General features: G+C 40.9%; 4 protein-coding genes across 5 annotated transcripts; 1 reads left to right on the forward strand and 3 right to left on the reverse strand.

Moving 5' to 3' along the window:
* Positions 1–915: 915 nt before the first annotated feature.
* Positions 916–4580, reverse strand: siglec15l (sialic acid binding Ig-like lectin 15, like). Its single transcript, XM_031576419.2, has 8 exons — positions 4404–4580; positions 3134–3535; positions 2506–2859; positions 2370–2409; positions 2154–2185; positions 1909–1959; positions 1652–1687; positions 916–1553 (listed from the first exon to the last, which is right to left on the reverse strand). The coding sequence occupies exons 1-8, from the start codon at positions 4444–4446 to the stop codon at positions 1528–1530; spliced, it is 984 nt and encodes a 327-aa protein (XP_031432279.1). The 5' UTR covers positions 4447–4580; the 3' UTR covers positions 916–1527.
* Positions 4581–7816, forward strand: si:dkey-11p23.7 (V-set and Ig domain-containing protein). The gene is made up of 3 exons (XM_012832575.2): positions 4581–5416; positions 6284–6673; positions 6851–7816. Exons 1-3 carry the CDS (start codon positions 5281–5283, stop codon positions 7276–7278), a joined length of 954 nt encoding a protein of 317 aa, XP_012688029.2. The 5' UTR covers positions 4581–5280; the 3' UTR covers positions 7279–7816.
* Positions 7817–7914: 98 nt separating this feature from the next.
* Positions 7915–12056, reverse strand: LOC116222421. The gene is made up of 3 exons (XM_031576400.2): positions 10374–12056; positions 8983–10158; positions 7915–8851 (listed from the first exon to the last, which is right to left on the reverse strand). Exons 1-3 carry the CDS (start codon positions 10420–10422, stop codon positions 8439–8441), a joined length of 1638 nt encoding a protein of 545 aa, XP_031432260.1. The 5' UTR covers positions 10423–12056; the 3' UTR covers positions 7915–8438.
* A 146-nt stretch (positions 12057–12202) lies between these two features.
* rpp25l (ribonuclease P/MRP 25 subunit-like) lies at positions 12203–14752 on the reverse strand. Of its 2 annotated transcripts, none has more exons than XM_031576898.2 (2): positions 14691–14752; positions 12203–13165 (listed from the first exon to the last, which is right to left on the reverse strand). In XM_031576898.2, exons 1-2 carry the CDS (start codon positions 14731–14733, stop codon positions 12471–12473), a joined length of 738 nt encoding a protein of 245 aa, XP_031432758.1. In that variant the 5' UTR covers positions 14734–14752; the 3' UTR covers positions 12203–12470. The 2 variants fall into 2 exon arrangements, with proteins under 2 accessions (XP_031432758.1, XP_012688035.2); XM_012832581.3 differs by lacking the exon at positions 14691–14752 and adding an exon at positions 14424–14538.
* Positions 14753–19145: the final 4393 nt, after the last annotated feature.

Raw genomic sequence — 19145 nt, forward strand, 5'->3', positions numbered from 1 at the left:
ACCCCGTTAGTTCATGGACTGGTGGATTTTAACAGCAAAGTCATCGAAAGGTTTGCTCAAGCAAAGAACCACCGCGCCAACTTCCTATTTAAGTGATCTGCATTGGTGAGTCAAACCTTTTTTTTTTTGAGCTGATGGATGTATCAATGCAATCTGCAGGAGAAGCATGTGAAATGTATTTGAAATAGGATTTCTGCTCCCTGCTGGCACTCAAATGCAGCCCATAACATATCTTACTGGTCTGCTGCTTATAATAATCAGCTACCTCTAGTTTTTTTGACGGTGACATGAAGTCATACAAAATTGCCCCACCAGAAATTTCAGGCTAAAATCGCCACTGGTTTGGACCCAAAAAGAGTTTCCCTTTAAGCAACCACTCTAAGATTGGCAAGGAGGTGAATCTTGATGGAAAGCCATTTTCAGAGGTCTTCAGAGACTGGAAATGTTCAGTGTAGAAATGTGTAATCTATCTCAATTCTGTCTTTATATTTCTCTATCGCTTTATTTCTTATGAAGAACATGTGATGTGTGAATTCAGACATCACCTGTTTACAGATTACCTCTGGCAAACCCACAGGCAGATTCCTGATGTCTGGTATCTTGGCTAGAGTTACCCCTGTGCCACTAGTTTAAGAGTTGTGTGTCTGTTTTTGATGTTGATGGAGCCATCCACATAATTTCCCCTCCTAGCAATATCCTGAAGCTTCACCCAAGCCTTTGGGGCTGGTAGACCTGTTCCCAGGTGTGGTTATGGGCCAACTTTGTATTATACATGTTAACATGGTACATTAAGACTAAGCCTACATTCATGTGCAGAATTGTGTATGTTTTCACATATCACATAACTCAAATGGTATTTATTCCTCTACATGGCCAAGTTAGCTGAGCAAGAAATGCATTTGGGTCTTTTAAAAGTAGTTTCATGGTTATCCATGGGGAGATCACTTTAATTGACCTTCTGTGGATGCCACATACATAGAACATGCATATAGTGTGCATAGCATGAGATTCCTTTGTCATAAACATACAGTATGTTGTTAAGTGTATGATCATGCTAGGGGCACTGGCCACTGAGGACACAGATATAGCATTCCTAACCAGTCCAATAGCATAAAGACATCTGTACAGGCGCTATAACCCTAAAGGGTTAAAAGTCAAATGTACTGAAATATGTTCAGAAAGGAAAGGAAATTGTCTCTTCACAGTGATCTTTCACAAAACACGTACTTCCTTCCTTAAGTAACATTCTCAAGGCCCTGAGAGGAATGCATTTGACAGTTATTAGATTAGATTACAAAAAGATAAAACATTAGAGTTCACATTATTTGGGTTTGTCCATTAGAACTCCAAAACACATTTTCATACAGCACACGTGTACCACTAAGCAGTGTTAATGGTAAATGTTTCATGAAGTATCACAGAGAAAACCTATTCAGTTATTTTTCATTGGAGTCTAAGAGCTGGTGGTATTGTGACAGTATTCAGCACCATAGCCTTCAGTCACTCTCTTGGGCAGCAGGTGTTCACTCAGTTCACATCAGAATAAATGATATCTGGAAAGTGAGTAGCGTCATGAAATCATTATGAGGAACATTATCTACCTTCTTATCAGCCTTTAGTCATAGCAATAACATGGACTGAATATACTTACCATTTTGCATTCCGTGTGATGGTACTGTGTATGCATCTTTAAAATAGATAGTGGAAAAATAACCAGTACAAAATGTTTATAGTAATCTATTGTGGAACGTTTGTATACCAATATATATATATAAAATATCCAAAAATATGTATTTATTTATTTTTTATTATTGAAATATATTTACAAAAGTACTTAGAGCACTCTACCTCTCTTTTAAAACATTACTATACGAAACATGAAAGCAGATATGTTCACACATCACTTACTTGGGTTTGGTGAATGATCAATGTCAGCATAAACTAGCTCTTGGTCGCCATCTAATGGATGAAGAGAGTATTTTTTAATTATAGTTCTCACAGATTCCTACAAAAGGTTTGGTCATCGAAAATAAATGTTAGTTGATATAGATGTGAATCTTTGAGTCAGGATCTGTTTGAACATAAAAAGAGATGTGAAATATACTAGTTATAAAAATGAATGCAAGTGATGATTTGCTTCAAATTAAACTTACTTGTGTCAGACGCACCTGTTTTCTGTCTTCCTCTGATTTTAAAGGAAATGCATAATTGAACACACCTGAACATATTTATTATGTTATAATTAAATTATCTAAAGTATTAGAGAAATTACATAATTATTTATATTATATTACATTATAAACATCTAAAAATTCTCTTCACTTCCTCTAGTATTGCTAAGTATTTCATGAACAAATACAGGCACCCACCGATTTTTAAAACTCCGGATATCCACTTTCAGGGAAGCTCCTTGATAAAAAAAAACCAGAAGATTAGCAGCTGATGAGCTGACCAAATGTACAAACCTGAATGCATTCATACATTCCTTAATCTCCCCCCTCATACCTCCCCTCTTCATCCACAGCAGGGCAGCAACCACACCAGCCAGCAGCACCAGGCCAACCAACACACTCAGCCACACCGTCAGGGGCTTGGGCCCTTTGCGTGGGGGAAACACCCTCACTTGGGAGCCCAGTGTGTTCTCTGCCTGGCAGGTGTAAACCTCCTGGCTGAAGATGTGAATGGAGCTTCTGATGGTGTACGGTGGATCCTGCGGGTTGTTTTTGTCAACAGCCTGTACCAGCCCCTTGGATGAGGAGAACCAAGTGACCTTTGGTGGCGGACTACCGACAGCCACGCATTCCAGAGTGCTGTTGTCAGGGAAAGGCATCTGGGAGAGGCTAACGATATGGGCTGGGGCTGTAGAAAGGCAAGGACACATCAGACGTCGCACAACAGACGGCCAGACTACTTCACTGATCCTGATCGGTTTTACTGTGAAGTTCGCACATGATATTCTCCACCTGAAGCAATAAAACTAGGAGACAGATGGTATGCAGATGGATGTCACACATTTCATACAGTCATGTGAAGAGATGGATGTTCAGTTTTACATACCAACAATCAAATGTTTTATAAATCTGTATTATAAATAAAACAATATTCTAACATTTTCATCAAGCATAAGACTCACCTGTGACGCTGAGTTTGGTTCCAGCCTTACTCTGATAGCTCTCAAGTACTTGGTCCAGTTCCACGCGGCAGAAGTACACTCCACTGTCATTCAGCCTCAGGTCCTTGACAAGCAGGGAGAGGTCCCTGTGACGTGGGTCGCCGCTGAGAAAAAAACGTCCTGCGGCCACGTACCTGGAGCACTCGTCTCCAGCTGCCCCTGTGCTGTTCGTCAAGCTGCACTGAAAGAAGGGCTCGGTGGTCCAAGGGTGGTCTTTTTTCCACAGGACCCGTATCTGCCCTGTGTAAGTGTCCTGGGTGGGGTGAGAGAAGCTGCAGGGCAGGATCGCTGTGTTCCTCTCTGTGCCGTTCACCTGACGAGGGGCCAACATCTCCCACTGCACCGTGGGAGACCCTGAGGAGACTCCGGAACAAACGGTTTTCACCACTTAACATCTTCACTGAATAACATTTCAATGGTCTATCAACGCATTTAAGTAAAATGCTTAAAGCCCTTTCGTCTGTCATGCTCACCTATGATTCAGTGTGATATGAAAAGTAAAACTTAAAATAGCTTTAGATGCCTCTCAGTGTGATATGGAAAAAGTGAAACTTAAAATAGCTTTAGATGCCTCAGTGTGATAATGAAAAGTGAAACTTAGAATAGCTTTAGATGCCTCTCAGTGACAGTTTCTGTGAATCACCTTCATGATAATCCCCACAGTAAACTTAATTCTTTACAATTCTAACCTCTTAAGAATTCTAGCTAATTACATTTACATTTAGTCATTTAGCAGACGCTTTTGTCCAAAGCGACGTACAAGGGAGAGAACAGTCAAGCTAAGAGCAATAAAAAACATGGTGTAACAATAAATACTACTTTACATGAGAATTAGAAGAAAAAAAAACGACCTAGAAAGGAAAAAGAAGTGCAGGACTGTAACTGCTGAAGTGCAAGTTAAGCGCTAGTCAGGTGCCAGTTAGGAAGGGAGGTGCTCTCTGAAGAGTTGGGTCTTCAAAAGCTTCTTGAAGGTAGAGAGGGACGCCCCTGCTCTGGTAGTACAGTTCGTTCCACCAACGTGGAACTACAAATGAGAATAGTCTGGATTGCCGTGCTTGCACAGACGGCAGTGCCAAACGGGTGTAACATTTGCCCTTACAAGAGCATTTAGGTAGGTGGGAGCAGAACCAGCACGTACTCTGTAGGCAAGCATAAGTGACTTGAACTAATTTCTTACAGAAATAATAATATGTACAAAATAACTTATTGTGGAGTGAGTAGATAGGCTTACCTGTCACAGTGAAGAGGAGTGGGGGAAATAGACACCATATCATCTTTCAAAAGGCAACACAGACTTGACAAGTCGGGAGGCAAAAAGTGACCGTGAATTTCAAACAAAAGTGTGAAGAGAGAGTTTTGAAACAGTCTGTTTAAAAACTCCTCTGGCTTCCTGTTTTGTCCACAGTCAGCACAATTTGAAATATTTTGAAAGACTTTCGATCTTAGAGAGAACTTGGGCTCTAGGTTGGCATGCTATCTGTAAGTAGTCAAAGGTTTTTTTTGTCAGTATCTGCTTCCCATTTTTCACTGTCTGAAGTAAGGGTTCTTAAAGACATCATAATGTCAGAAAGTGTCCTTTCTATGTCTCTCCTTATATACTCCTTAAGTCTTTTGCTCACAATCAGAGGAACTCAGTCAGACTATCTGGAGTTCCACATTGCTGCATTTCCTGTTCAGTTGCAAATGCTCACAATCCCAAAGTAAATGAAGACAAATTAGTTTTACAGTTTCAACTGTCTTTGATTAACACACATCAGATGTGGATGTACCGCATCAAAACACCTTACAGTGAAGATAATGGCCCACTGTCTAGAAATATAATGACAGTTCAAAGAACATTTCAATAGGCAAAACATTGTGTAGTTTCTTTCCTCAAGTGATTTAATGAGACAGTGTGTCGACTGCTACCTCAAAACTACTTGTTGTCGTTGTTCTTTTTAACAGTCTCTTTCAGACACGTAGACAAAAAACATATGATTGATACCACAAACATGATGGCTCACTCCACCTCTTAAGGGGAGTGCTTTATGTGTAAAATGGTGGAGAGAGAGAAGATGGGATAAATGACTGTCACTATGACAGTCTGAGTGTCTGAGTGCTGTTGAGTCATGCAGAGCGAAGGGCACAGAGCTCGCAGACCACAGGATCCTCACACCCAGCTCAGACCAGAGCAGCATAGCACCAGCGTAATGGACACACTACTTCTCTGCACCATCCTTAGCCTTCTGCTGACACGCACTGCAGGTAAGGCGTCAGACCCTTCTGAGGGCCAAACAGCCACTTTGGGGTTTTTTGTTTTTGTTTCCAAATGGGAAACATGTGAACATGTAATACTTTGCAAAGATTCATTTCATGGAATCTGAATGCATACACATACAGTAAGTGACCTATTTGACCTATAGACTCACCTGAAGAGAACAATCATGGGTTCAAAAGGGTTCAAGATATTTTGAGACCTATGACTGTTTCACTAAGTAACACATTATAAAGCTACTTTATGACTGCACTGTGGGTCATATTTCCATGTTGTCCTTGTAAAATTCTCTCTGTCAATAATTTTTAATTTGCATTTATATTTACAATTAGTCATTTAGCAGACGCTTTTATCCAAAGCGACGTACAAGGGAGAGAACAATCAAGCTACGAGCAATAGAGACCTAGTGTAACAATAAATACATAAGAAATAGAAAAAAGTGCAGGAATGTAACTACTGTAAGTTAAGTACTAGTAGAAGTGCAAGTTAGGAAGGGAGGTGCTCATGAATTGACATCCAAATCCTCCTTTAGTTTATTCTCACCTACTTTTAGAGAGACAGACAGAGAGAGAGGGAGAGATTCATTGTGATATACGTTGCTGTGTCATTTGTAGTATTTGGTAGAACGCAGATACCCTCTGAAAACACTTCGATGTGTCATTTGTAGTGTAGTACTTGTAGTGTAGTACATTTTATGTGTGTTTTTTGGTTCCATTATTTGCTTCTTTCTTTTTTGGATGTAAGGCACTTTGGTCATCCACTGGTTGTTTTTAAGGTGCTATATAAATACATTTGACTTGATCAGGTAGAATGCATAGCATGTCCAGTAATCTTGGATATCTTTCGCTCTGCTACAGCTTCCACTGCTCTTGATGACGGCTGGTCCATGATAATGCCCACTGAGATGAGGGCCATCGAGGGCTACCCCGTGGTGCTGCCCTGCTCCTTCACCCACCCGCACCACTCGCACCACTCCTCCATCCAGGTGGTGTGGCGGCTGGGCCACGGCACCAGCTCCACCGTCCTCTTCCTGTGTACCAGCCTGAATGACAGCCACCGTTGCCAGGCCAGGGCCAGCCAGGACCAGCGCTACCGCCTGGAGGGGAACCCGCGGGAGCACGACCTCTCGCTGCGCATCAGCAGCGTCGCTCTGCAGGACGGCGGGCGCTACTACTGCCGCCTGGAGGTGCCAGGGCACCCGCCTGCCATCTTTGAGAATAAAATGGGCACGCGACTTCGAGTTGAAGGTTTGTGAGTTAGCAAACATGTACAATTTGGCGTGTGACAGCAAAACGTCCCAATACTGTATATTCTAAGTAAGAATCAAAGACAAAAGAATAGACATTTTTCTCAACGTCACCTTGAAGCTTGTTGTGAAATAAACATTTATCTTTGTCTCCCCATCCTGCTTTGTCTCTGAGCAGCTGCGCCTCGCATCCTAGGTTTGTCGGTGGTGCCCAGTGAGGTGTCTGGGTACAAAGCTCTGTGCCGTGTTCAAGGATCCCCCTTACCTGACGTCCAGTGGGTGGGACCAGAGGATGTTCTAGAGGGAGCACCAGCGTACCCCCTCCTGCAGGAAGCCCCAAACCAACACCTGACCTTCAGCCAGCTCCAGGACGTCCAGGCTGGTGGACAGTACACATGTGCAGCCTCTAACCCACTGGGAAAGGACCAGGCCACCCTGTTTATACTGCCCTCTGCTTACGTGGAGTCCAGCCTGGAGACGAGCCCCTCGCCCCTGCTGCTGTTCTTCTCTTTCTCCCTGGGCGCCAAGGTGGCTCTACTCCTGGGAGTGGCTGTGTGGGTGGCTAAGGGACACCTCGGATCATGGCTCTGCTGCATGACCAATTGAGACACATGTATATTTAAAGACACATGTGAATGCATGCCCACCCTACCTCCCCTAATCACAAACTCAATCTCCCTCTCTCTGTCATGCACACAGGCACATCTACTGCTCAAATGGCTGCATGGTACTGGTGATGACTTCCAAGGAATTTTTTCCATTTTTTTTTTGAAGATGCTATATATTCAATTTTCCACTTACAGGTAACAATAAATCTAGATTCTAACATTATAACACAGGAATTCTAATGTAACGTTTTTTGTTAAAAACATGGATTACCCTTTTAGCTAATATTGTACTTCCTCTATGTCGTAAAAACAAACAATACAAATAAACCCAAACACATGACATCCTTTCCACTTCCTGTTCCTCTTCTATAAACTGCCGTGGTGCAGAAGAGACGAGTGATTCACTTCTGTCACTTCTTATCCTCATGATACGGCATGGAGTCAAACTAATCTATCAAAATCTACTTTTTATTTTGTTGTGAAAAGCCATTGTTATGCTATAACTTCAGGAAACTCTGTGTTTTCTGTGTGTGAATGTGTCAAGACCTTCAACACATGTACATTTGATCCATTCAATACATTTGTATGATAATAAATGATAATAAAAAATGTATAATAATACAATAATTCTTCATTATTTGAAATGGCTTTATTCATGGTGGATTATATAGGATCTTTATAGGAAATAGATTATGCTTGAAGTTAACCTGTCTATGCCTGAAAACTTTTGTATTACACAAGAAAAATCATCATCATCATTCTTTTTTCAGTAGAGTGAAGGTCTACTTCTATAATAATCCGTGTGAAACCGTTAAACAACACTACAATGATTCTACAATGGCAAATAAATATTAGAGTTCAACAATACACATCACTGACAGCAAAGCAATATCCGTCATTATTAATGATAACACATTTAATAAATGGTTGAAATCAAACACAATGGGCCTAAAGCCTAAGATTTCTGGTGTGATTTTACCATTCTACTTTCATTTATTTCTATTTACCACCATATTTACTTCTAATCAAGATATTTCAGTTGATTGCGATAATAACTATACTATATAACAACTCTGAGTATAAAGTTCAGGAGAAAGGCTGATGTGTATGCCAACAGTCAACTCCTTAACTTCATCAATATGACTTGTATCCCCACAGCTAAGGTGCTTCCACAGGGAAGTAGCTCGCTTTTTTGTAACAGACAGGCTTCATGGTGTGACAGCATCCCTGGCTCTTCCAGCCAAAGGTGTTGTAAGAGCTCAGGGACATTGAGGCACAGAAGTTCTCTTGGGAGCCCCTCGGCTGCCCTTCCACCCACTTGGTGATGTTCATGGGCTGTTTATTCAACCAGTACCACTCGCCGTTGACAAGACGGCGGCGAAGGCCGACCCAAACCTCCTTCTCGTTGTTTGGGTTGCTTAGATTTTGAGACAGCTCTTGCAGGATCCCTTCGGAGTTGATGCTCACCAGCTCACTATTCTGATTCTTGCAATGGCTGATTGTCTCAGCCCAGGTCCCTGACTGATCAATCACAAAGTAGCCTGGCAGATCCACCAAGCAACCCTGAGGATCTGTCAGCGCACACACACACACACACACACACACACACACAACCATTAATGTGAAAGAGTAGGGGAAATGAAAGCATCATGCAATAATGTTAGAATTTTGTATCTAAATGAAGCAAGTCCAAATGAGTTACCTGGTATTGTGCTTAGGCTGATTGCTTCTCTCCAGTTTTCTCTATTTTTGACATAAACTGCAATCTTGGTAGATGGATGCCAGATGACCTGTGGCTTATCGCTGGGTAAGTCAATCATTGTCCATGAGTAGCGCTGGGAATCGATGGGCTGCCATTGAACATTATGGTTTGAACTAATTCGGTCTTTCCCCAGATGCACTTGGCTCTCGTTTGAGTGTGGGGCTATGACTAACGCCTTCTGGTTTGGGCGTATTAAGTAGCAAGCTGAAAAGCTTGATTCTGGTATAAGCCCTGTGATGGTTCCTGGTTGGATGAGCATAACAGAGGAACTTCCAGAAGAACTTAGGTATTGAGTTTTAAGATCACGAACAAAATGGGAAATGGAAGTAGAAGAAGTGTAATCACTAATAGACTGAAAGCTACCAGAAACAGTGACTCTCTGATCAGAAGTGACAATCACATTTGTTTTGTTGTCAGCTGCATTAGCAAAGGCACTGGGGACAAGAAAGGTTGTACCCCAGGTGTTAACAGGTCTCAACTGGATCACCACCATTTGGCAATCGCAGGGGGTTGCATTGGTGCAAGGATGTGTTAGCAGCACTGCCACATTGTGCTCTGCAGTGATCTTGACAGGCTGAGAGTCAGACATGTTCAGCTGAAAAACCTGAAACGGTACAAGCTCCTGTTGTTCCAAATCATGCCCATTGAAATTCACTTTGACTGTGTTATTCCCCTCTGAGTTGATTATGACTATTTTCCCTCTTGCACCATGGACATCTTCAAATGCCAGCAGGCTGTCACGTTGGGTTAAAATGGGAATGTAGTACAAAGACCCAAGACTTCTTACTGGTTGAAGCACCACAAACTGCCTGCTGTTGTTCCGTTTACTTCTAGACTCAACAGTTATGTCTTTGGTGCTTCTAATGACCACTGACTTCTGGGAGAACTGGGATCTCTGCAGTTCAACGGAGGCGTCCAGGGTTACGCGCCATATGGTCGCAGCTTGCATAAACGTTGACCGTTTTACCATCGACTCAACCGTAATGGTTACCCGAGTGTTATCCATGACAGCCGTCACAAAGAGAGTGTGACTGTGAGGCACTGGGTCGTAGAAGGCTACATTTTCAGGGAAGGCTGTGATGAACAGCTTTCCTTTGTTGTCTGTAGATAAGATTCCTGTGGATATAATTAAAAACGTTTGATACTTGTGTCAAACCTTTAGTCACTGCTTCCAATCATTTCCAGTTTTACACTTGTAACAAATGCACAATAATAATAATAATAATAATAATATGCATAATCATTTCTCATAAAATGCTAACCATATGGTAAAAGTAGGGTATTTTTGAAGCATTAAACTATTTCATAGCCATGCTGAAGATGGGCCTTACCAGGAAGACATGTTGTCACACAGATTAGAATTACAGGTAGCACCCACATACTTTCACCTATGAGGGAAAACGTGTCATTTTTTAATATGCAATTTTGTACGGCTCTCAAAAAGTTTACTTCTACGTACACTGAGTTTAACGTTTTGCTTATACAAAACCACACCTTTGCAACGGTATAGCAGTTTTTTTTTCATTTAAACAAAACACTACTGTTTTAAAATGGGAAAACTATTAACTTGTATTGTCCCTTCACAAACACCATATGTAATTATACATCATTCTTTTGTGCAAAAAAAAAAAACAATGATTCTATTCATGAATAATATTGCCTTAAACATTCATAAATGAGAAACCGCTATTGAACCATATAAAGTGTACACTCAAGATTTCTTTTCATTTTCATCAGCATTTTAATTTCCACCATGAGCGTTTGCTTTCTCCACTGTAAGTATGTCCATATGTAAATATCCCTTAGTAAACTCTGTCAGTACACTAAATGTAAGCAGTTGGCCATAATTCATATTCATTTGGTACAATGTGTTCAAATGTGCTATTAGCTATTTACCAAAGTCAACTCTGTCAGTACACTAGCAGTAAGCAGTCAGCCATCATTCATATTCATTTGCTGATCTACTGTAGCTGATTCATTCTTAAAATTCACATTCTGTTAAATTCCACCCGCTTCACCGGTATAAGGCAACACTATCAGGTCATGTTAATTCCTACCAGAACAAATAGAAATTAAAGTATCACGTTTTCTCTATACCAATATAATACATTAAGAAAAACAATAAAAAAATAGCATTTGTAGAAAATGGCAATATTGGTTCACTGATTTAACCTGTCTGCAAAAAATCTTGAAAATGATGTGGCCTTTGATTCGATCACACACTTTCAACACCTACTGTACATGGTGAAAATCAATGTCCATTTTATAGAAATATGTTAACAAGTAATATTCAGTCCCCTGGTTTTCAGTATACCCTTTCCAGCAATTCACAAAGCACATGAGAAAATATGGACTTTGTAATGGTTAAAATGTTACTGGTACACATCTTGTGTAAGTCTAGTGCAAATTCAAGGTGTATTTCAAATTTACATTTCAGAATTTACATTTCTCAGGGACTCCCATAAACCATGATGAAGGCCCTAGTTTCTAACATGCGGCTTGTGTGGAACCCAAATTAGCAAAGAGCCATCTGCAAATGATCTGGTTTGCATGCGTCACATGCATGAAGTATTCTTAATGATCTGGTTTGCATGCGTCACATGTGTCACATGCATGAAGCATTCTTTCTTCTGTCTTCAGGACTCCTCTCCTTCTGCCTGATGTCATGAAAAAAATCTCTTAAAAGCTTAATCAGATGACATTTTCTTTCCTTTACACTAAATAACTCAGGGTTGAAAAAGTATCAAACCTTAAATGTTCTTGCTATCCAATTGACAAACACAAAGATGTGCTTTTTGAATACACAAGACCTTTAAATGAACTGGCTCACAATCGTGTCATTAGAGATGAACTCCGTCATGAATGCTCCTTTAGGCACCCATCAAACTGATGAGGTAGAGTGGGGTGTGTACAGTGACACGGAGGTGAACTAAATTCATCTCTATGTACCTTGTCTTGCATTGTTTGCGCTTGTCTGAAACATTACTTTAAAACAGTATATATTTATCTCCAGTTCATTCATAGCACTTTACTATGACCCAGTCACAGAGAAAATATGTCTTATCTAATCACCTCTAAAGGATGTTCCCTTGTGATGCCTGAATTATATTTTTCAATGAGGTCTTCATCGTAACCTTACATCTTCAGCCATCAGACACAGTGGCAATACACAGTTGAGGAGTTTACATTATAGCACAAATACATAAATGCATTTCCTACATGACCGCTTTCCGTTTGTCTGTTGCCACCCGGTCAGTCCTCAGTTGCTTTCCTCATGACAACACATACAACTGATGAAGAGTTTCAAAACCAGTCACATCATGAACTGTCCTTAAAGATAAGCCTGCCCTTCTGGTATGCTGCTCTTAAGGCTGTCATATTTGACCTTCAAATCATGTTTGTAATTCACGTTTCTCTGTGGGCAAAGCTTACTCTGGTCCACCCCCCCCTCCACGACCCTGGCTTTTCCGCGGCTCTCTGGGGCGCCCTGCCTGTCTGCCGGGGGCCTTGCCGGGGGCCTTCCCACGGCCCACTCCTCCTCCTCCTCCTCCTCCTCCTCCTCCTCGTTTTTTCCGCTGTCCATGTCTCTGACTGGCCATTTCTTCCTTGGCCGCCTGAGCCCACAGGGCATCAAAGCTGCCTGGCGCTTGATAACCTGGCTGGTTGGTGTCCAAAGGATCCTTGGAGAGTAGCACCCATACAGCTGGTACATTTCTGTTGACCGTCAGGCTGTCCAAACCAGCCTCAGGCTCCAATGGTTCCCACACCTCCTGAACAGTTTGGTGGTGCAGTCGGGTATACTGATGCAAGCCACGCACCCTGCGTTTCAGGATCTCCACGCAAGTGATGGCTTTGGACACACTTGGCCCGACTCCAGTGAACATGATCTGCCGACATACCTTCTCTACAGACCGCTTCGGCTCGGCCTCCTCGCCATCTCCATCACCCTCTGCAGAAGCTGGTTTGTCCTCCATGCGACTTAACGCAAACCGCATTAGATTGCGGATCTTGCTGCCATCTTTCACTCGAACCTCCGGTGTTTCACTGGGTAGGCCGGTGAATGGACAGCTGCATGGCTGCTCCACAGTTCGAGCTTTACTGTAGTTCTCCATATCTGTTATTCCTGTCGGAAAGAATAGAGCCTCAAGATTAGCTGTGGCCTACAACTTTACTCAACTTTTCTATAATAAAACAACCCACACAAAGCACAAAGTTTCAAAGTGCTCTGTTTTGGCTCCATTTATTATAAACCTGCGAGCGCAGAACTTATATGTAGTGATGGGAAGCTCGAAACGGACGTCTCGACACTGTGTCGAGCGTCTGAAATGCAGATGTTTCGAAACACTGCTTTAGGGTGTCGTTCAATTCCACGTCACATGATTTCACATGATCCATGTCTGAAGCTTCAAATGTTTTGAAGCATAAGTAAGCGATACCTGGAGCTTTTTTTTTTTTTTTTTAACCTGGTGATTCCTTGTCTGTAACATAGCATATTGAACTCATTATCTCTGTTGTCAAATGGGGAATTCAAGTTTCTGACAAGCAGTAAAAAGAGAATTAGATAGCAATACCTTTAGGGATCATTTGCATTATGGAATCAATAGGCTAATCAGGGATAATTTATTCCACAGAAACCTTGGATAGGCAGTAGTTTATCAAATTCGTGGTAGACAGAAAGTAATACACACCTAATCTACTACTTTAGGTGATTCCCATTATCTAGGTAGAAGCACATAGTCGCGGGTAACATTTAATAACAAATTCTGGATAATAATAATAATAATAATTTATAATATTAATAACTACACATTTTGAAGAAAAGTTGTGTTCCATTGCCATAATGTATGCTCTGCCTAGCCAAATTTGCAGCATTATCTTTCAGCTTTTATAAGCTACTTCAGACATACAACAACGTTCATAACAATATCTCCAGCTTCAAAAATTGTTCAGCACTGACGAACTGCTGTTTCATAGCCTACTAATTCTTTGACTATGACATTTAACACTAATGCAAAATGGCCAGGAGGTGTCGCTGCTGCATTGGTTTTCAAACATAGAATCCTTCGAAACCCTGCAACATTTCCCGGCGCTATTGCTTCAAACGTTTCAGTGTTTCACAAAGCCTCGTTTTGCCCATCTCTACTTACACGACAGTCACCAGACAATTCCTAAAGAATACGTCTACAATACGTCTTGCAACAATTTCTGACCAGTTTATTCCACTGTCAAACGTGTCTACTTAGCCAACGTTTAATCACGCAGCTACGTAGGCTAGCCTCTAACTCTAAACTCGTCAACAACTTTAAATTTTTCAAGTAAACTTTCGATTCGGAAAGAAGTTAACGCATATAACGTTATATGTTATTATAAGGGAAACTTACTTTCTGTAATGCAATTAATGCTGGTTATTCTCGTTTCTCACCCACTGCCTGCATCGTCTTCCATGTGACACTTCTTCGCAATGAACTAACCTGCCGTAAGTGAGCTCGTGCTGTAAACCGTCGCAGAGACAGAGTAGCATTTCGGGATATGTAGTAGATTAGCAACCCATTTGCTGCATAGAATCGACACATTTCCAAATAGCCAAAAATAATGATAAACATTTCAAAAACAAAAAGAAAAGCTTTGGCCTTAATCCTGTAACCTACCTCTCTCTTGGCGGCAGGGAAATGTCTTCAACGTTGCAGACATATCCTATAGGCTAACTCGTAAAAGATAACTTATGTTTTTTGGATATTTTGTTTTACTCATGGCCGCTGCAGAGTCCAATGACTGAGGGGGATTTTCAGATTTGAAAGGGGGCAAACATTTTTTTAAATGTTAGATTGGTCTGAGTTACAGTGATGCATGGACGCACATGGCCTACTATAGAATCGTGGGTCGAAAGTAACACTTTTTAATTTGTATTTTAGAAAGAGGTACTAGGAGACGAGATTTAGTGACAACAGGACAAATACAGTTCCATTTACAGGACAAATGGAAATAGGACTATATTGTATGGAATTAGCGTTCAATTAGTTTCAAAATTCACAAATACACGTCACACAATTCTCGGCTGGCCATTGGCTGAAATTCTAAGAGACTTCTGATAGGCTACAGAGATTGTCCTTTTGAAAAAATGACTGTCAGTCTGTCAGGAAAATATAAAAATATCCACAAATAAATGCATGGATGTTCACAAATGTCGAGCGATTTTATTGCAAAGTTTACATTTGTGAATCGTGTGACATTTATATGTGAATCACAAAATACATCTGTGAATCGCATGATATTCATTTGGGAATGTTGAAGCTATTCTAACTCCATAATAATGTAGCTTAGGCTAGGTTGACCAAAGAGCGAAAATGTCCTCAAATCAGTTGGACTGTTCCGTGGGATATTATCTTGGGGTTGACAGTTGGATATATATGAGCATGTCCAAATGAAACCCCTCCGTAGTGTAGGCTGCAATTTCAATTTTGCAACAATATCATGCTTAACACTAAATAAATGTAATTTGAAGCAATCAAAAACTGTCCAACTGACGTGCTTAGCAACACTACACGTGGAACTAAAGAAATAATGGGCTACTAAGTTTATTTAGGAAAACAAATAAGCGTTATAGCCCCACCATACTTTTGCATTTCTGGTGACCAGATGCAAACAGACTAAATGTGGGACGAGTAGTAAGTCTGTGTTGACACAATCAGGGTCTGCAGTGACCCCCTTTTGCACCATGTGGCCCAAAAACGTTATGTCCACCATTCAAAACCGGCTCTTCTGTAAATGAATGGTCAACACGGCCTGATCAATCACTTTCTGAAGATCACTGAAATGCTGGGTGACTACAGAGGAAGGAGGGTTTGATTGAAGGATTTCCTTGAGTTGTTTCTTATCCTCATCTTGCAAGTGTCCATTAGTCACAACTTGTTCAATAAAATGATGGACATCCAGACAGACAGGCTCAAGGATGAGTACAGGGCGGAATGAAACTGATGAGTAAAAGTTGATTTCCTGTATTATACTTCTTCACCAGTTTATCCCAGCAGGGTATCCCACATTGCCAAGCCGGAAAGAATACACAAGAAATAAGTCTGATCAATGACATTTATTGGTAGACTACTTTCAAAGATGAAGTCCAGCCCATAGGCCAAAGCCTAATACAGGTGCTAATACAGCGACTGGTAAGTGTAGCTGGCCCCAGTGTCCACAATAGCATTTCCCAGCCGTGAACCAGTGGAGATTGGAACAACAAGTTGCTGTGGAGCAGGCATAGCTCTGGATGGATTTTAGTCAGAGGATCTTTAAGAGCCTTCTTAGAAGTGGCTAGAGACACAGAGTTATTGGTGGCTTGCCAAGTAGATATATGAGGTTGGAATGGAGGTTTATGCTGGTGTTCCACCTGAATGTAGAGAGGTTTGGGAATGAGGCTTTGGGCATGAACCAGGAGCATGTGAGCCTTTACATCTCCAATATACAACAGGGGACTTTCCCACTGGTTGTTCCACAGTAGGTCCTTTAGTGGAGTTACTGATCTCTTAATATTCATATCCGCTCATACTTTTGCTATTGCTCATAATCTCTCTCTAGCTGATGACCGAGGCGCACCAATTCATCATCATCTTTAACGCTGCCTCAGAGCTGACTAGCAAGGTATGGCTTCATATTCCCACAGAGTTAGTTTCACAATGTCAGCCTCAATAAGGTTTGTATTCCACCTGAAACAAAGAGCTCTGTAAGAATGAGCAAAAACTCTAATATTACCATTTCCTCCTTGTTTTATTTAGTTCTGACATGCTCTGCCAGTGCATCTTCATAATCTTCTGCTAATAAAATCAGACACGAAAGAAGACTTAAATTCCTTCCATGTAGAGACATTTGAACAGGTGATATCTAACAATCCTGTGCGGTACAATGCATACAGTTCTGAAAGTGGCAAGAATCTCACTGTCAGACAACGTATACAAAGCCAGGAAATCTTGACACTTCGATAGAAAAAGTACAGAATCAGGGTCATCATAAATCACAAATGGGACAAGTACATTTTAAGGTGCTTAAGGTGATCATTTATCAACACTGAGGTAAGAACAGTAGGATCTATAGCGGCCTGGAGAGAGTTTGATTGCAATAAAGATGAAACTGAGGAAGGAGAATCATGAATTCTGAGTTGTTTTTTGGTTCATTTCAGTCAATTCAGAGGCATGGGTTGCAGAGGTTTTTGTAACTTCCCCCTCATTTCATCAACTCTGGCTTCTAGACCTCTAAACACTGAAACACACGCGAGTGACAAGGTGACTTGCTGGTCTTGAGAGGTGTCAAGCATGAGTCTCCCAAGCTCCCTCCCAGGGGTAGGCAGTCCACATGGTGGTAGAGAATCACAAACATCAGATAGAGATGGAGCTGCCATTATCATGTCAGAGTTGGAAGTGGAGGAACGTGGTTCTGGATTTGTAGAATCTCCACTTTGAGTGTGGGAAAGGGATTGGGATTTCTGGTATATTTTGTGCAGGAAATGCAAGACTACTGGCATCTGGTACCATGGGAAAAGGAGGTGGAGAGACATTTTGAACATTTAAGAAGGGCTGGGTCACAGATGGGTGGGGAAGAGGAATAGGACATAAGAAGGGGTGGAGATATTACGAGGATTCTGTTCAAAATCGAACAAGTTTGGAGACGAATAAGATTTGTTCTTAGCCATGGGAAAAAAAGCAATTGAATTGTGTATGCCAGTTTAAATTGATTCAACACAATCAAAAATGACAAGGACACAAGCAGGTCTGATCACTGGTTCAAATCAATTCAAGTCAAGTTCAAGTCAGTTCTGTCCCTGTTCAGATCATTCTGTAGTGAAGCTGAAGGAGAAAAGTTTGAACAACGAAAAGCAAGTTCAATATATATATATTTTTAATTTTGTATTGGTATGTTGTTTATTTAGTCTCTGTATGTTTGTGTGGTGAGGTTGCACAAATGAGTAGCTGAAATCAAAATAGGCCTTCAGTCCACTGCATTCAATTTCATTTTAGCCTCCAAAAGGTTCCCCAGTTTATATTGTATGTAATTTCTGGTGCAAAAAAAAGGAATGGCACTATTTTGAGGTCATCTTTGTAATAAGGTTTTTTTAGCTGGCTATTCCATGTGAAACGTTTATCAATGCTCCCTCAGACAAGGCCTGCTACATGGTTGTTGCGACCAAGGCCTACTGTCCACCTTATTTATTTGTTTATTAATTTATTTACTTACTAACTTACTCATTCATTCGGTCATGAATTTACCCCTTTTGTATTCTTATGTTTCGTTATGTTGTATCTCTGACGTTCCTGAACAACCTTAGGGATTATTCATAAGTTTCGTTTCCCAAACTTCCATTTACAGCCTATGATTACGTTTGATACACTTTAAGTTTCGGTTTCCAGTTACACCACTTACAGTATATAAACCAATAAAACAGCGCACCAAGCGGACAACTCAAGTAGAGGACAGCAAAGGACCAATTGGCAGATAAGCTTCTGATAAGCTTGCTGAGTGATTCCTCATGACTACGTATTTCAATTTAAGATGGAGTGCTAGGGTCGCATTAAGGGGAAAAAATGGAGGAGGACTTTTACATTTTATTTTGCGTTTCAAGTATAAATTCAAAATGTGGAGGATAAAATTGAAAAACTACTGACCTGGGAGAGGGAGGTGGAGAGACAGGAAATTTAGAAACATTTTGAATATTAAAGAAGGACTGGGTCAGAGATGGGTGGAGAAGAGGAATAGGTTTACCCGTGACATGAGAAGGAGTAGAGATATAAGGAGGATTCTGTTCAAAATCTAACAAGTTTGGAGATGAATTAGGTTTGTTCTTAGTCATAGGGAAAAAAAGCAATGGCAACAAATAATATAAATCAATCAGTCAGAACATGAGCATACACGACAGTGTCCATTCACATTTGCAATTGAATTGTATATACAAGTTTAAATTGATTTGACAGAGTCCATAATGACAAGAACACAACCAAGTCTGATCACTGGTTCAAATCAATTAAATTCAAGTTCAAGTCAGTTCTGTCCCTGTTCAGGCCATTCGGTAGTGTAGCTAAAGGAGAAAAGTTTGAACAATGAAAGGGAAATTTAGCCGATAG

This window comes from Clupea harengus, chromosome 11 (assembly GCF_900700415.2).
Source record: "Clupea harengus chromosome 11, Ch_v2.0.2, whole genome shotgun sequence".
Classification (NCBI taxonomy): domain Eukaryota; kingdom Metazoa; phylum Chordata; class Actinopteri; order Clupeiformes; family Clupeidae; genus Clupea; species Clupea harengus.

What these genes read in the sequence shown, in the direction of transcription:
- siglec15l (XM_031576419.2), bottom strand. Translation starts at nt 4,446, where the DNA reads ATGATATGGTGTCTATTTCCCCCACTCCTCTTCACTGTGACAG. An exon ending in AACCAAACTCAGCGTCACAG is followed by an intron (nt 2,860 to 3,133) that starts GTGAGTCTTATG and finishes GCCTTTCTACAG; the next exon opens with CCCCAGCCCATATCGTTAGC. An exon ending in AACAGGTGCGTCTGACACAA is followed by an intron (nt 1,960 to 2,153) that starts GTAAGTTTAATT and finishes TTCATCCATTAG; the next exon opens with ATGGCGACCAAGAGCTAGTT.
- si:dkey-11p23.7 (XM_012832575.2), top strand. Translation starts at nt 5,281, where the DNA reads ATGCAGAGCGAAGGGCACAGAGCTCGCAGACCACAGGATCCTCACACC. An exon ending in TCTGCTGACACGCACTGCAG is followed by an intron (nt 5,417 to 6,283) that starts GTAAGGCGTCAG and finishes GCTCTGCTACAG; the next exon opens with CTTCCACTGCTCTTGATGAC. An exon ending in CACGCGACTTCGAGTTGAAG is followed by an intron (nt 6,674 to 6,850) that starts GTTTGTGAGTTA and finishes GTCTCTGAGCAG; the next exon opens with CTGCGCCTCGCATCCTAGGT.
- LOC116222421 (XM_031576400.2), bottom strand. Translation starts at nt 10,422, where the DNA reads ATGTGGGTGCTACCTGTAATTCTAATCTGTGTGACAACATGTCTTCCT. An exon ending in TGTGACAACATGTCTTCCTG is followed by an intron (nt 10,159 to 10,373) that starts GTAAGGCCCATC and finishes TTATATCCACAG; the next exon opens with GAATCTTATCTACAGACAAC. An exon ending in CAGCCTAAGCACAATACCAG is followed by an intron (nt 8,852 to 8,982) that starts GTAACTCATTTG and finishes GTGCGCTGACAG; the next exon opens with ATCCTCAGGGTTGCTTGGTG.
- rpp25l (XM_031576898.2), bottom strand. Translation starts at nt 14,733, where the DNA reads ATGTCTGCAACGTTGAAGACATTTCCCTGCCGCCAAGAGAGAG. An exon ending in TCCCTGCCGCCAAGAGAGAG is followed by an intron (nt 13,166 to 14,690) that starts GTAGGTTACAGG and finishes TCTTTCCGACAG; the next exon opens with GAATAACAGATATGGAGAAC.